Consider the following 16,479-nt stretch of genomic DNA (forward strand, 5'->3'; position numbering starts at 1 on the left):
TCAACGTTCAGTGTTGCGACACCACTCTTTAGTGTCACGACGCTATAGTCATCCTTCATCTTCTTAGTCTGAAAACAGTGTTCTACACAATAAATAGAGCCGTTAATTCATCTCTAGGCCCGTAATGGCCCATTAGGTCATAACATAACTCAAAATTGCGTAAGAACGCTTTTTTTTGCATAATTTTAACTTAAGATACTAAAAACCAAAAACGAAATAAAAACATATAAAAATACTAGAAAACAAGCTCGTTAAGTGTCGAAAAAACCTTAATTTGTCACAACAAATAGTGGCAGATCAACGACAACAAAGATTCTTGTAATGGAAGTGTTTGATCACCCACTATTAGTAAATCCACAGAAAATGAAAGTACGAAAAGAAAATAACTAAAACTAAAGAACAAAATTTATAAAGATAAAATTTACTAAGAACAGAAACTGAAATGACAAAGTTTAAAGAAAATTATAAGAACCTAATCAGCTACTATAGATCATCAAAAGCCTTCTTTAATTGAGTTTTTTAGTTACATTTATATAACTAATGATGTTTTACTTAATCGGGTTGACTCTGCCCTAAATTTCGAGTTAAAGTTTAATTGTGTGAACGAAAACACCTTTGCAGATTTTAAGTCCGTTAAACATTAATGTCGTGACATCACAGGTCTAATGTCGCAACTTTGTAACCAAGTTGCTTGAGTCTCTAGAGAAAGGCTTGGTTGTCGCGACTTTGCTACAGCCTTATTATCAACTTCCATCTTTGGTTACTATCTTGAATGTCGGGACTTATGGCTTCCAATGTCGCGACCTTGGCCATAGCCTACTTGCCTTGTCGATGTTGCTTCAAAAATTCTTTTAAGTGTTTGGGCAACTTCAATATCGCGATTTTATGGTCTCCATGTCTCGACATTCTAGGCAGTCCACTAACTTCTTTGCTTATTAGTTCAAGTCGTTTCCTGTACCACTACATCAACTCATTAGACTTCATTAGGCTTAAGTTGGCCTAATTGGTAAATAAACATCATAAAAGGCTTATTTTATTCAATTAAAGATAACTAACATATAAATCATAAAACTACTAAAATAACATAAAAATGTTCAATTACAAGCTCCTTAAGTATCGAAAAGAACCTAGATTTCCATATTAAATTATAGAAGATCACATACCCATATAATCTATTAAGATGCTTCTATGTATATTTGTGTCATCTATGATCACCACAATAACTCCAATGGCTCGTCAAATCTTCATTCGCCGAACTCAACTGCTCATCATGGTCGTATTGGTCATCCAGCCACCTATACACATTGTTATTAAACATGATTAAGCTAAATCTTCAACAAGACAAATTAAAATAAAAACATATAAATAGAACACTATACAAAAAATAAAAAGCACTATCTAATTTCCTTTTCTTTCAACTAATATTGCCTCAAAAGCAATGGACTTGACTACATATTTGCATCATTACAATCCTTGACAATGGCGTCAACAACTTGACTGTGCCTCGAAATGCGTACGCTAAGGCAAGAGAACCAACACAAAACTATTAGAAATAAAGCAACTTGACTGCAAGTGTGACAGGTTAGTTGTAATATTTATAAGTATTAAATGGAACACTTCGGGTATTCTAAGGATCGAACCCAAGGGATTGCCTAATTGGTGAATGTGTTTTGTCAAATTAATTATAATCTAGCAATTACTAATCTAATCAACTTGGAAATTATCAGTGCAAAATCACATTTAAATTGTTTATAAACTAAGTTTAAACTAAACAAACTAAGCTAAAGTTTCTTTCTATTATTTTAGACAATGCAAATGATATAAAGATGGTCAATTGATTAGTCGATTTCTAGTTAAACTAATAACCTATCCCAATTATATTGTTTGTTAAGAATCTCCTCTCAATCTCATCCTAATTTGGAATTACCAACTAATGTCTTCTCATGATCTCACTTAGACAAGTAGTTCTCCTCTCGGCCTCACTACCCGGTACAATTATAAACTCTCCTTTCAATCTTGTTTACCTAGATTTTCCACTAAAGGCGTCAATTTTAGTGTATTAAGCATTTCAATATAATCGAACAATCAATTAATCAAGAATAAAAATTAACTTAAACTAACAAATTACTAATCAACCAACCATCAACCGATTTGTCACATAATCAAACTTAAATTTCAAACAAGCATTTTATCAAACACATGGTATGCATAAAATAAAAGTAAAAGGTTTTAAAAAGGTTCATTTAATTTATGGAAATCCAATTAAGCCCAAGAGTTTGATCATCTCTCTCTTGCATAGTCTTCAATAGGAAAAGAAGAAATAGAAAACAACAAAAATTAAAGTCTATTCTAAAAAGAAAAAGAAAACCTAATTTAAAATAAGAAAAAAAAGAAACCTAATCTAAAAATATGAAAAGTAAAGAAAAATTTTCAACAACCAAAAAATCTACTCTCAAAATCTTATAAAGTAGTATTTATAGTCTATTAACATTTAACCTAACATTGACAATTATGACCTTAAATGAAAAGTGACTTAAGTTTGTTTGGACACAAAATTGCTTTTGCAGTTTTTTTGATCTGTCAAACTTTAGTGTCACGACACCCAAGTTTTGGTGACATGACATCTATGGTATTAGACATAGTCTTGGCTTGGGAATTCTCAATGTCACGACGAAGCCTAGCTAGTGTCGTGACACCCTCAATAGTGGCCTTGTCTCTTTCACTTCAACCATCAGTAGTGGAGTCACGACCTCGAGCTCAGTATCGCGACACAACACCTCTAGAATCAAGACATCTTCGTTAGACTACTTTAGGTTGGTTTCTCATTGAAGTCTTGCACCCCTGAGGTGATAGAGGCTCAGTGTGACGACATCCACATTAGATGCAATTTTCCTCAAGGCTTGGTTGTCGTTGTCTCCCTACACAAGCTCAAATTAATCATTAAACTCTCGATGACATAGTTTTGCCAGTTTAGATCTCAAAAGAGGTAAAATATAAGAAAAATTATCATTAACACTAAACTAAGAATCGATAAAAAGCATTAAAAACACTCGTAAACTACTTGAAAACAAGCTCATTAAGTACTTGAGTGAGCCCAATTTGACATATCAAATTACGATAGATTATCATTCAAACTTCCATGTTTAAAAAAATTAACGGTTTAGCTAATATTTCCATTTAAAAAACAACAATTTAACTCTTTTTGAAAGGTTAACGGTCAAATGATATTTTTTTAAAAAGGTTGAGTGTCAAATTAAGCTAAAAAAAAGAATAAGGGCTAAATTGATAAAAAAAACCACAAACGTTGAGGGCTAAATTTGATATTATGCTTTCTTAAAGCTTTGAATTTATAATTTTACATTTTAATTAGGGACAAATCTCAAAATTATACATTAACTTTGAGACTTATTCCTTTTAATTATTGTTTCATTTTTTAGTTTTAACAAATTTTTGAATAATCAATTTATATTTTTTTCTCATACCATTCATACAAATTATGAAAAAATATTTAATATATTTTAATTGATATACACAATCAATATTTATAAAATATGAGTAAAAATTAATATAAATTATTATAGAAAAGAAAGTTAAAAAATACTTATTAAATGAGACATTGATCGGATTTGTAATATTTGGTTTGAATAATGATGTGACATTCATCAAACATGTAATAATGTATGGTGGATCCAGCATAGACAATGGAAATCCATTAACATATGGGAAATGCATAAAAATGAATGATCTCTGTCAAACCAATTAAAAGCAATTATTGGAGTGGGCAAAATCTACACACAATGAGGCATGAAAAAGATGAGTATGTCAATCTTAACATTCAAAAGCTTTGTATATTATTATACTTTTGGGGGTTGAGTGGGGGAATGGGACGAACAGGATCCACCATCTCACCCCTTCCTTTTTGGCTCTTTTGATAAAGCATCAAACTTGGACCCATCATCAATATTTCACCAATCATATCCTAATGTCTCAAAATGTCGGTTCTGCCCCAAAACGTCGGTGAAATGACATGACATAACATTACATGTCTTGAGTTTTAATTCATCTTTAACTTATATGATTAATATAAAAGTATTTTTTTAAATAAAACCTTAATTAATTCGGTGAGTCACCCACCTTTTACAAGTTTCCATTTTAGAGATCTAAATTTTATAAAATAAACATGGACGTTATATGGTATGTTGATTTTGATCATTGCTGTTTTGAAATTTACTATAAATTATAATATTATTTGTTATTTTCCACCTATTATTTTTATTACCACGTCAGAATTTCTCTAAGAAAAAGCTAAACGGTGTAACATTGGGATAACCCATTCAGCCAAACTCTAAGCCAAGTCAAAACAAAGCATTGCTGGATTGCAAAGTGAGAAAAAAATTACAGAATGAGTGAGAGTTGAAACTTGGTTCCGATGGATAGAAATTCTCGACAACGGATAGGAGATTATAGAGATTGAAGGGAAAATCTAGGGCGATGAATGATAATTTTTTATTTAAGTTGATATAAAATGCCAAAAAAATATTTTTTGTTTGAAGATCTTTTGAAGGGGTGTGTATGCTGCCACCAAAATTAGTGAAATATGTTTGAAAAAAAAGTAAAAATTTTGTTGAAATTGATTTTTTTTATGGGATTTTAAAAAGGATACACGACTAGGGTTCTTTTTAATTTTAATGTGAAATTGTTTGTTTTGAAACTTCTTTGCTATTCGTGTTGTGATTATAATGGTGTTTGAGAACCCCGTTTAAAGGGCGTGTATATGCTGAATTTGGGTATTCCTGTGTTAGTTCTTCTTCCGATTGTAGGTGGTTTACGACATAAGTGTGAAATGAGCTATCCATTTAGAGTAGTTGTTGTGTTAATTTTGTGTATATATGCTGTGGAAAGTGACATTGCTGTTGTGGCTTTTTTTTTTTTTTGGTCCATATTTGACTTATAATTGCTACCTTTTGATTTAATTTTTTCCAATATTTAGGGTTCTTTTTCATTTATAAATAAAAGCATGTAGTGACTAAAAGGACAAGTGTTTAGTTGTGTGTATAATAATGAATTAAAATTTTATTATTAGATGGAAAATCAAAATTTTATAACAAATTTCATGTTAGTTTTCTTATCCATTTTAACGAGAGTGACTAAAATGAGCATTATTATGAAGCGTTGATGTTTTTCTGAAAATTTTTTAAAATATTTAAAGTAAAAATTTCTATAAATTAAATCATCATCTATATAATTTAACTTAATTAAATCATATCATTGTTAAAACATTTATTAGCAATTAATTATTAAAAATTTCACTGTAGACATCAAGTCATCTATATAATACTTTTATAATCACATCAATGTGTATATGCATTCAATTATTGGTAACCGTGATTCAAAATAAATTATACTTTTATAAGTGTGTTTTTATCTCTTATATGTTTATACAAATCACTCAAATTTAAACTTAACACGTTTTAATTTAATTTGTAAACCTCTAGTTTTACCATTTCAATTAATGATTTTACAATTTTTTTATGCTATAACTTAATATACTTTTATTTACATTCTTCAAATATATATATACACATTCATATTCATGATCACCTTTCAAATATATATATATATATATATATATATATATATCCTTTTAATTGGCAAAACTGCTAGATATATTATTAGTAAATGGTCAAATAAATGCAGAGCACGGCATAAAGTAATATATCAAAGAACATCATTTTGACTCAAAAATGTATAGGGATCTGATCTAAAGAAGAAATTTTAATCTCTTAACTATTACATGTGTGATGAAGCAGACAAAAGAAATTAACTATATTTTTGTGTTTCTCTGAACTGGCATGTTGTTCATTTTGGCATCCATTTCATTGCCAGATATGTATATGATGGCATCCTTCAATTTTTCCCACAATCTAACCTTATTGTCACATAGTTTCTGGCTTTACATTAGCCATCAGCTATGTCTCCATGTGAACTAATGCTTAAGTTGTAATGGAAAAGAGAAGTATCTTAGATGTTGGTTTGGTTGGAAAAAAACCGAGGTTTGAGTTTTCTTAGGACCTGTATTCACACAAATTCAAGGAGCCAAGCTTTCATCCTCTGAACTTCCATCTTGTCTCACATTGTACCTGCTAAGAACTGGCAGTGAAGCCGTTGCAGATATCCGAAAGGATCTAGCAGCACCCACCATTGTTCTATCCTGCAATAGCCCCACTTCTTTGCAGACATGATCCAATATTGACAGGAAATCCCTCACAATCATGAAGATTCTTAAAGGATGAGCTTCTTCCTTTGTTGCATTCCCATGAAAATATTCAGTAACTTCTTTCACAAGCAATAAAGCTTTTCTTTCATCATCCTTTATCTTAGCAATCTCCTCTTCAGCATCTCTTAGAAACATTTTCATGGAGTTGAAGAAATTCCCAGACGTATCTGGCTTCTCATATTGTAGAACTGATCTGACCTTCTCGAGCCCTGTTTCAAGCTTTGACACATAACTGCTTAAGACATCCGAGTCCATTCCAGCCGCCTTCTTGACATTGCTGAGGTCTCTGCTCAGCCCAGCCACAACCTGCAATCCTTGTTTCCTGAAATCCTCCTCCTTAAAGTTGGAGGCCATTTTATTTTCATGATTCCCATCGGTAGAGTTAGTACCAGCACCTTCGGATCTAATGATCTCTTGAACCACAAAGTGTAGCAGTGTAGTTTTCCCATCAGTTCCCTTTATATCAACAAGTTTCAAAAGGGTGTCAAGCTTAAAAGCTTTAGCATCACCACGGTTGGTGCCAACATTCATCCGGTTTCCTGTCCTAAGAACAGCTTCAAGGAGTTTGAGGAATAACCTGCTGTTCTTCAATTCGTCACTCGCTTCCTGCAAGTACATTACAGAGAAATGAACTCATAGGAGGTTTTAACAAAGAATTTTTCAGAATTTTTATGGTGAAAGCATTGAATCTCATGAATACTAATAATACCTCGAGGGTTTGAAAAGACTTCCTCAAATATTGTACTTCAGTATCAAAGTTGGCTCTATAGAGCATGGTTTCAACTCTTTTGAAGGCAAAGGGGATATCAAGCACTGTCCTCAGAAATCTTTCTGCAGAGCCTAGTTTCGATACGTCCCCGCTGTACTCTCGAAGTTTTATTTCTTCCTCCTTTGTGGGAGCCATCTTTACCAAAGTCTCGAAAAGCTCAGCACCTAAGCTTTCCGGGTTACCTGTTAAAGCAAAACAAAATAGCATGTGAAAGTGAAGTGAAGTTCAATATTTAAGTAGAAGATTATCGGCAAATTGAAGCCCATATCTACATGTGCATCGTAATTAGTTATGAGTTATGCTTTACGGCTTATATGATCCTTTAGCTATGATAGCTTTAAGCATGAACAAGCGGCCAATTGCTGTGTTTTAAGAACAAATGATAGAAAATAGAAAAGAATGATAGTCATGACATACCATCCAAAAGAGCTTCTGACACTTCATCTCTTGTTACATTCAGTGCTCTCAACAGTATGGCAATGTTCTGTGACTTCTTTGGATCCAAAACTCTGTTTTCCTGTTTAACAGGAGGCAGAACTGATCTTCTAATAGGTTCTTTTGGTGGTGCTGCTGTAGTTGAATTGCAGCCAAATAGAGTCTCCATCATGTCCTCATTCAATCTGTAAACAAGCAAACAAAAAATAAATGAAAGTTTTCCCAGATTGTACTTGAAACGTAATCTACACTCATAAAATGTACAAGTTTTATAACTTACTGAAATGAGTTTGATTTTATCTGGTCCCACACTGTAGCTCTCTCCGAGGTTGCTCGTACTTTGTCCCAGTGCAAAGGCTTCAACTTGGGTTTTGCACTATCCATGTCATCCCCGTCTGTCTTCTCTGAAGAACTGACACCTTTGTAACTAACCACCTCTTCCATGGACTTTCTAGCCCCACTCACTGCACTGTTTTTGGGACTTGGGGTCCGAGATTCATGCTTGTTCAACAGTTGGGAAGGTTTTGGAGTCACATTGGTCTTCAAATTCCTTACTGACCTGGGTACTGACAGTTTTACGGCTGCTGGTGGCGGCATAGGGGGTGGTGGCGGTGGCGGAGGTGGAACAGGAACTTTTGTCCTTTGTGGGGATGAATTGTTGCTAATTGATCGAAGTAGTGCCATATTTGGAGGTGGAGGAGGGGAGGAGAATTTTGGCCTTTTTGCGTGGGTAAATTCCTGAGTCTCATGCGGCTCCGGTACTAGACCTTGTGGCTGTTGAAGGGGTAGCGATGGTGGCGACGGAGGATGTGGAGAAGGCGGCTGCTGCTGTTGCTGCTTTATTGAAGGTATAATAACATGCTTCATTTCCGGCGAAGAAGCTAAAATCCTTGTTTTGGGAGAAGTTCTTTTAGAACAAGGAACAGAATTTGTTTTCCCATTCATTTCATTCCTCGACTGAGTCACCAAATTGCCATTAACCCGACGCGAAACCGGAGTATAATAGCTTTCTTCATTGCTGATCGTTGAGCCCTGAGGGGTATAAAAAGCCGTCCCCTGAGACTCTTCATCTGAAGAAGACGAAGATGGAGATGGCATTGCCGTCGGTGAATTCTCAAGTCCAAGAGGTTTAGCCAATGGAGGCAATGGCTGCAATTCGGGGCTCGGCCTATATCGATCCGACCTCCTCACTGAATTCAACTTACCATAAGGCGAACCATTAGCTCCACCATTCACTTCACCCACCGATCTCCTGCTGGGCTCCACGGTTCCAATGTAAAGAAAGCTGGAGGGTGGAACCCTAGAGTCTTCTTGCGACCTATCGGAGTTCCCTCCAACAAGCCTCTTTCGCGTTTCCCCAGGGTGTTTAGCGACCCGGTGACGGTACAAAAAGAAAGCAAGCCCCGATAACATTCCCAAAGTGACAATCCCAACAGAGATGGCAATTGCAACCTTTTTAGCTGGTTTGGCAGGTTGGGTTGCAGTTGGGATTGACATCGAGCCATTAGTAGGCGCAGATGGTGGGGTAGGCTGTTGATTCTGATCTGCGGTCTGCCCTGGTCCTGAAGGAACTTCAGGGAAGAATGGCTGACTTGGGTCTGGATAAACAGGACTATCTGGAGCCGGCGGAGACGGTGACGGTAAAAAAGTGTCAGCGCCTGGAGGCGGAGATGAACCAACCGAAAACAACGGTTGGTGTAGAATTCTTCTATGAAAAATGATAAAATCTTGAATTACAGAAGAAGAAGAAGACAAGAACAATGAAAGCAAGAAGAAAAAGAAGGTGAAATGTGGATGAGATCTCAATCTCATTGTGAAAATTTCAGGGTCGAAGATTCATCTCTGAAGGGGGGAAAGAAAGGACTTTGTTTCTCTTAACTGTTGGACCCTTTAGCCAAAAATGCATAACACAGCAAACTAAAAGGAGGAAAATTATACTAAAAATATGACTACTGCTGTTTTAGACTGCCGGGGAAGCTTCTTTTCGCCGCTAGATTTGGATGCTACATGAGATCGTCTATAGCCGCATCTTTTCTTTTCTTTTTAATTAATTATTTGGACTGTATTGGAATGACACCTGCTATTTTAGAGGAATAGCAAATCAACTGTGGTATTCGGGGGCTGTTTTCCAGATAAATGGACGATTATGCCCCTATAAATGGTAGTCCTTTTCTGTCCGATTATTTTATGGAATTGTTTCTTCTTTTGTCGTGACCCAGATATATATGCCCACATATTTCATTAATTTATTATCTCTTTTTGCCCTCTTTACTGTGAATCGATAAAAATCACGGTTCAACTATGAACTGTCGACTGAAAAAATTGTTAACATGAGCCGAACCGGACAAATGCCCACCTAAATGTCTCAGTTTTCTACTGGTTTTTTACTTAAATAATATAAAAAAAATACTAAAATGATATATTGCAACAATTATGTACTAAAATGATACATTTAGATGAGTGGAGCGTGGTGCATAGGCAGCATCACCCTCATTCTGACACAATATAGTTAAAAAATAATAATAATATTTTAGTAGTGGTGTCAAAGGGATAGGCGGCACCACTTTTCCTTTTTGGTATATACGGGTACAAAAATACGAAGGGGGTGTGGTTCCTATTTGATAGGTGGCACCAGCGACCCCTATCTGATAGGCGGCATTAGTTGTGCCTATCTGATAGGCGGCACTGGTGGTGTCTATTTGATAGGCGGCACACCTAATATATTCCCCCTACTCCCTCATCCGGCTCGTATCAGTTTGAAAAAAAAATAGCAGAACAAGAGAGGGAGAAGAGAAGAAAGAAAGAAAAGAGAGAAAAATGTATTATCATTTTTATTGTTATTTTCAAATATAATATATTATGATAAGAAAAATTATTTTGTTAGTATTATATAGTTTGTTTAGTGTTATTTTTATGTTTTGTTTTAAAGTTATTTTGTTTATTGTGATTTGTTAGTAAGTTTTGTGTTTAGATTATTGAGAATGTTATCTTGTAAAATTTTTAATATATTTGAAAGTTTATATATTATAAAGTAATTGTTAGTTAGTGATAACAACAAAAAAATAGATAAATCTTGAAAATATTTTTCATAGATATTGTTAGAAATGACAATAAATTTGAAATTGTTAGAAATTAACTCTTTTCATTCATTAATTTTTTATGTAAGTATTTTTATGTTGTTGAAATTGTTTTGAGAATTTTTGTTTATTTTTTAACAGATTGAGTATTGAAGATGGATAATCAGTTTTTCATATGCGTTTATTTCGATGGAATCAACTTGACAACAACTGTTGGATGTATATTTAAATGTTGGCAACAAATAGCAATGAGATTTAATAGAAATGTCTCGTTCAATGATATGAAGGAAATGATTAGCACAAAAATTGTTAGACGTTGTAGGAGAAGGATCTCGAAACTTTTCTACAAGTTTCCAGTTTCGACAGATCCCATCAAATTCACCGAAATGGAGCTTGTATACGATGAAGACGTGCAGACAATAATCGCTCTTTATTGTGGTAATCGGAGTGACCAAAATGCACTGATTCACTTATTTCCTGAGTTAGAATATGGTGAAGAACATGGAGCTCAAGAACCGTGCATGGTGGCTCCAATATTGTACGTTGTTAGTGAATCGATAATATGCGAGATCGATATCGATTTGAATGTTGTAGCCGATATTGATGTGGTTGGTGATGATGGATACGATAGTAGTGATCCTTGTGATCAAGAGGTCGATAGTGATATTGACTACAAAAACGTGAATGACAATGGAAACATTAACGCGTTTTCACTCGGGAACCAGATTCGACGTATTGTGATATACAATAATCCTGAGCCACACATGTTGCTCATAAACCCCGACGCGGCGCACGTAACCGAGTTCCTAGAGTACCCTGAAATACTACCTGCTCATCGGCTGGCCGTAAATTTTGATTTTGAGGAGTTGTTCGTAGGCCAGAGATTCAAAAGTAAGGAAGAGTGCGTATTTGCTATTAAGCGGTATAGCATGAATATATCAGTGGACTACAAAGTCACAGTTTCTAAATTGACATTATATATTAGGGAGTGTTGGGAGTCGGTGGAAGGTTGTAATTGGCGAGTACGAGCTGCATTTATTCAAAATTCGCAGATGTGGGAGAAACGAAAATTCGTTGGGCCTCACACATGCACATCAACACGTATGACAAAAGATCATCGAAAACTTGATTCCAAAACTATTTGTACGTGTATCATGTCAATGGTGAAGGACATGCCGACCATTAAAATTTCGGTACTGATTGTTGAAATACAGGCACAGTTTCAGTATCGAGTATCATACCGAAAGGCATGGATAGCTAAACAGATGGCAATGGAGTAACTGTACGGGGGTTTCGATGCGTCGTATAATGAGTTATAGGGATGGATAACTGCTACAGCAATTGTTGAAAACACGATATCTTCCAATTTCATTTGCCTTCTCGACTACATTCTATAGGTTGGCTACCTTGATACCAAGAATGGGTTAGCAACAAGTCGACCAGATAGAGGTGGGACACGTGTTTGTCGAAGATGTCAAGGATGCAATGGTTGTAAATCATCGGATAGTGAGGTCGATGAATGTAGAAGTATATTCACGATGTCTTGAAACGTTTCGAGTTACGGAGACCATCAGTCGTCGACTCGGTATACCACCTAGGTCCTATAGAGTTGATCTCCAAAACAGATGGTGCGATTGTAGGAGGTTCCAAACACTTCATTGTCCATGTACGCATGTCGTGGCAACGTGTGCTAAAGTCTCGCTCAATGTTAAACAATTTGTAAATGATGTGTACACACTCAAGCGTACGTTGCGTGTCTGGGAGAATGAGTTCCCCGTCCTACCTGACCTATCTACGTGAGAGGTGCCTTTGATGAATTTTGAGCTTGTCTTGAACAAAGGGTTGCGTAGGAATCCGAAAGGTCACCCGCAATCATCCAGAATTCGTAATGAAATGGACATTAAGGAGAAATCTGACGGTAAGCGTTGTGGATTATGCAGATTAGCTGATCAAAATCAGAGTAAATGCCCGCAGCGAAACTACCATGTTAGACAATCGTCACGATCGGGTAGGAATTGAGCTTATGTACTCCAATCTACCTAATTAATATTACAAAGTTTATTCCAACTTTTAATGTTGTAATGTATTTAATTTATATAATAAAATTTATATTACAAAGTTTGTTACAAGTTTTAGTGTTTTAATGTTGTAATGTTGCAATTAATCTAATTTATGACCACAAAGTTTGTTCCAAGTTTTAATGTTGTAATTAATCTAATTAAATAAATACAAATATTGTTTTTTCTTGATTTATATTTTTTTAGAATAAAAAAGTACAAACTTTGTAATATTTAAATTGTAAGAAACCCTTAAAATTGATGGTTTGATAGTGTGGTCCTAGGAGTATATTTCTGCGAGGGTCAATGTTTACGTTGTGGGTGATTGCGGTGATTAACATCCTCTTTAGTCACAGGTAAGGGTGTGCGAAACATGGAAGAAAAATCATATGCCCCAAACGCCGTCGATGAACTTGAGCCGGGAGGAGTGCCATATTACGGTGGATACGACCCAGGAGGAGTGAAGTACTATAGTGGATACGGGCCAAGAGGAGTGCTGTACTGCGGTGGATACGACCTAAAGATATCAAACCCAGAATGATATACGTGTCCTGACGAGCCCGGTAAATAGTCATTGACCTGCAACTCTAGATGATAAGAACTATTAGGCTAATGTGTATGCGATCGCTCGAGCTCGGGACCCGGCTGTGGCTCGAGCTCGGCCTTGGGCTCGGCCTCTATATTGGGCACTAGCGTGTATGCCCCAAGTCGACTGCCTACCAAGTAAATATGGTTTTCCCGTACTAAAGTACCATTGTATGTACTCTAATGATGGTTGCAAATCGGAAGAAATATCCATCTGAGGTCTTCGCACCATTCGATTATCCCACACTACAATATATTTTTGGTGCATAACCCTCCCAATTATTTCTATATTTTCCTCTCTTGTTGACCAAGTGAATCTTCTCCAACTGTATTGGCGGATCCGGGATATACTGGATGCAACTAAACTGTCGGAGTACTCGATCCTCGTTATACCACTTGACTGTCTAAAAATTAATAATAGCTGTAATTTTTGGTCTCCGATACGGTATCCAAATAAACTGTACGATTAATAACATGGTTAAAATTTAACACGGTTCGACTAAGATATACAAAGTAATTACATGTCACGAATATTGGAATAGCTTACCCCTTCCTCGACATGTTGTTCAATCATCAGATGATATATCGGGATAGTGTACGACCTCCTGATACCCGGATAAAACTCCATCTAAAAAAACAATTTACAAGTAAATATAGTATCGTTAGAATAGTACCATTATTAAAAAAGTCAATTAATAACAAGTTAAATTTATTAGCTGTTCACTAGTGGAAATACGTATGGTTGGTGCCTAACCGATACCAAGAATGGCATCCGATAAAGAGCCCATGACTGCAGCAATACAAGGCATCCGCCTATGTCTATGGTATCAGGCTTTGTCGTCTAACAAATCTCACGATACAACATAAACAGAACTGCGAAACCCCAACTATACGAGCGAACATTCTGCAAATCAACTAATAGAGGTAAATACATTAAATAAAGCCTATTGTTGTTTGCATCGGACATCAGTACACCCCCTATAATATGCATAATATACGCTCGAGCTGCGCACATCACCTCATGCTCAGTGACATTAATTGACAAATGTTCAAAATTTACTTTAAGCCATGAAAATTTCAAACCCGTAAAATTGGACTTAGGATAGGCAGGCGAAACTTTCAATAGGTTATAACAAAGGGCAGCCGGCTCAGCTATCGCACTTACGCTAGTTACGACACTCCCGTCGATTGGGAGCCCAAGTTGCAATGCAACATCCTCCAAAGTGACAGTACGCTCCCCATACAGCAAATGAAAAGTGTAGGTCTCCGGGCGCCAACGCTCGACCAATGCAGATATTAAATCGTATCGCAAATCAAACGTCCAGATCAATGCTGCTAACCCGAATCCAACTAACTCCAAGTATGAAATCAGTCGTTCATCCGGGGAATATCCTAAACCATTCACTCGACCCCTTAATGCGCGGTAAGAGCCCTAATAGTGTTAAATTACAGAAAATAGTTATAATAACATAATTTATTTCCGTAAATTACATAGATCTTTTTTAAGGGAACTCATGATTAACAAATAACAATATATTACCATATTATTAACTGTGTTTGATATGTGACAATCGTTCTTAATCAATGGAGCCATTGAGATATCGCAATTTCAAAACAAATTTCAGTTATTAATTTCAATGCTTGATGGATTTTAAATATTTATCAAAATACCTAAATTTTATATATTGCTTTTAATTACAAAAAAATTACAAAGCAGTTTTTCCACATCATATTTTTTGCTATACTACATTAACAAAATAAATATATCTTATAAATTCTAACTCAATGGTCCTATTCACAATTTCCATCTCAATGGTTTAACCTTTTACCTACATAAAAACAAAAATTTTATATTAAAATACTAAAAATAACACCCCAATAAAAAATATAACAAAAACATAACATAAACGATACATAATAAATACAAATATTTTTATTATTATTTTAAAATGATAATAAGTAAAATGTTTTGGTTTAAAATATATATATATATATATATATATATATATATATATATATATATATATATAATAACATGTCAACTTAATTATTGTCAAAAATATAAATGTTTTTCATAGAAGTTCAAAAGAAATTTTATTTTAAATATTTATAAAAACATAAAATAAAATTTAAAAACATAAACTCTTATTCACAATTATAAAATCTTAAAAATTAACACATATAAACAAATTCCTAATTTATCTCATAAATTCCAAATTCCATATCAATGGTCTCATCTTTTACCTACATAAAAATAAAAATAATCAAAATAACATGCCAAATAAATTTCATAAATATATATATAATCAATTACCTAAAGCACACATAACAAATAAATTACATAAAATAATAAAACATTCTTTGTACATAACATAAATAGACTTTTTTACTTCAATAAACATTAAAAATAAAATATGAATGAATGAAAATATAAAATAAATACAAACATACCTTAATAGCTCTTTCTAACCAAATAATACCTTACAAAAATAAATTTAAAAATTAAATTGAATTAAATCAACAATAATAACAACAAAAAACAAATTAAATTAACATTAATCAATTAATTTATAACCAAAAAAATTGCCCTTTCTTTTTTATTTTTTTCCTTCTATTTCTCCTTCCCTCTCTCTTTTCTCCTTCTCTTTTTTTTTCTTTCTTTTTCCCTTCCTGCCCTCTCCTTCTTCTTCTTCTTCTCTTCTTTTCTTTTCCTTCTCTTTCGTCTCCTTCACTCACTGGGAAAAAATGAACCTTGGGGACCCAAACACACAAAAAACAAATGAATTGTTGCATGCAGTCGTCCCATCGCCTGCCACCATGGTGCCACCTCTGCCAGAGGCATTACCAATGTCGCCTGTGTCGTCTCCTCCACCACTGGGTGCCGCCTCTTCCCTAGGCGTGACCTAGTGTCCTATCCCATTGTGTCAGTGGGAAGGTTTTTGGGTCTGATTTTTACCGTATATGACCCGTATTTGACCAGTATTTTTACATGTGTGTCGCTATCTACATGCCTCCACCATTATTTTATTATTATTATTTTTTAAAACTGTATTGTGTCAGAATATTAGAGTGGTGCCGCCTATGTACCACTCTCCACCCATCTAAATGTACCATTTTGGTACATAATTGTTGCAACATACCATTTTGATATTTTTTATATTATTTGGGTAAAAAACGAGTTTTTTAGCCATCTCAATATCTTTTAATCAGAACAACACAAAAAGTAAAAAAAAATTAAAAAAGTCCCCCCACTACCAACACTCAGCCCTCTGCTCACCT

The 16,479-nt window shown here is 34.7% G+C and overlaps 1 protein-coding gene across 1 annotated transcript; it reads right to left on the minus strand.

Moving 5' to 3' along the window:
- Window positions 1-5,716: 5,716 nt before the first annotated feature.
- On the minus strand, window positions 5,717-9,532 carry LOC105804019 (formin-like protein 6). Its single transcript, XM_012636501.2, has 4 exons — window positions 7,762-9,532; window positions 7,464-7,666; window positions 6,987-7,228; window positions 5,717-6,883 (listed from the first exon to the last, which is right to left on the minus strand). The coding sequence occupies exons 1-4, from the start codon at window positions 9,291-9,293 to the stop codon at window positions 6,089-6,091; spliced, it is 2,772 nt and encodes a 923-aa protein (XP_012491955.1). The 5' UTR covers window positions 9,294-9,532; the 3' UTR covers window positions 5,717-6,088.
- Window positions 9,533-16,479: the final 6,947 nt, after the last annotated feature.

Source organism: Gossypium raimondii, chromosome 11 (assembly GCF_025698545.1).
Source record: "Gossypium raimondii isolate GPD5lz chromosome 11, ASM2569854v1, whole genome shotgun sequence".
NCBI classification, from domain to species: Eukaryota; Viridiplantae; Streptophyta; class Magnoliopsida; order Malvales; family Malvaceae; genus Gossypium; species Gossypium raimondii.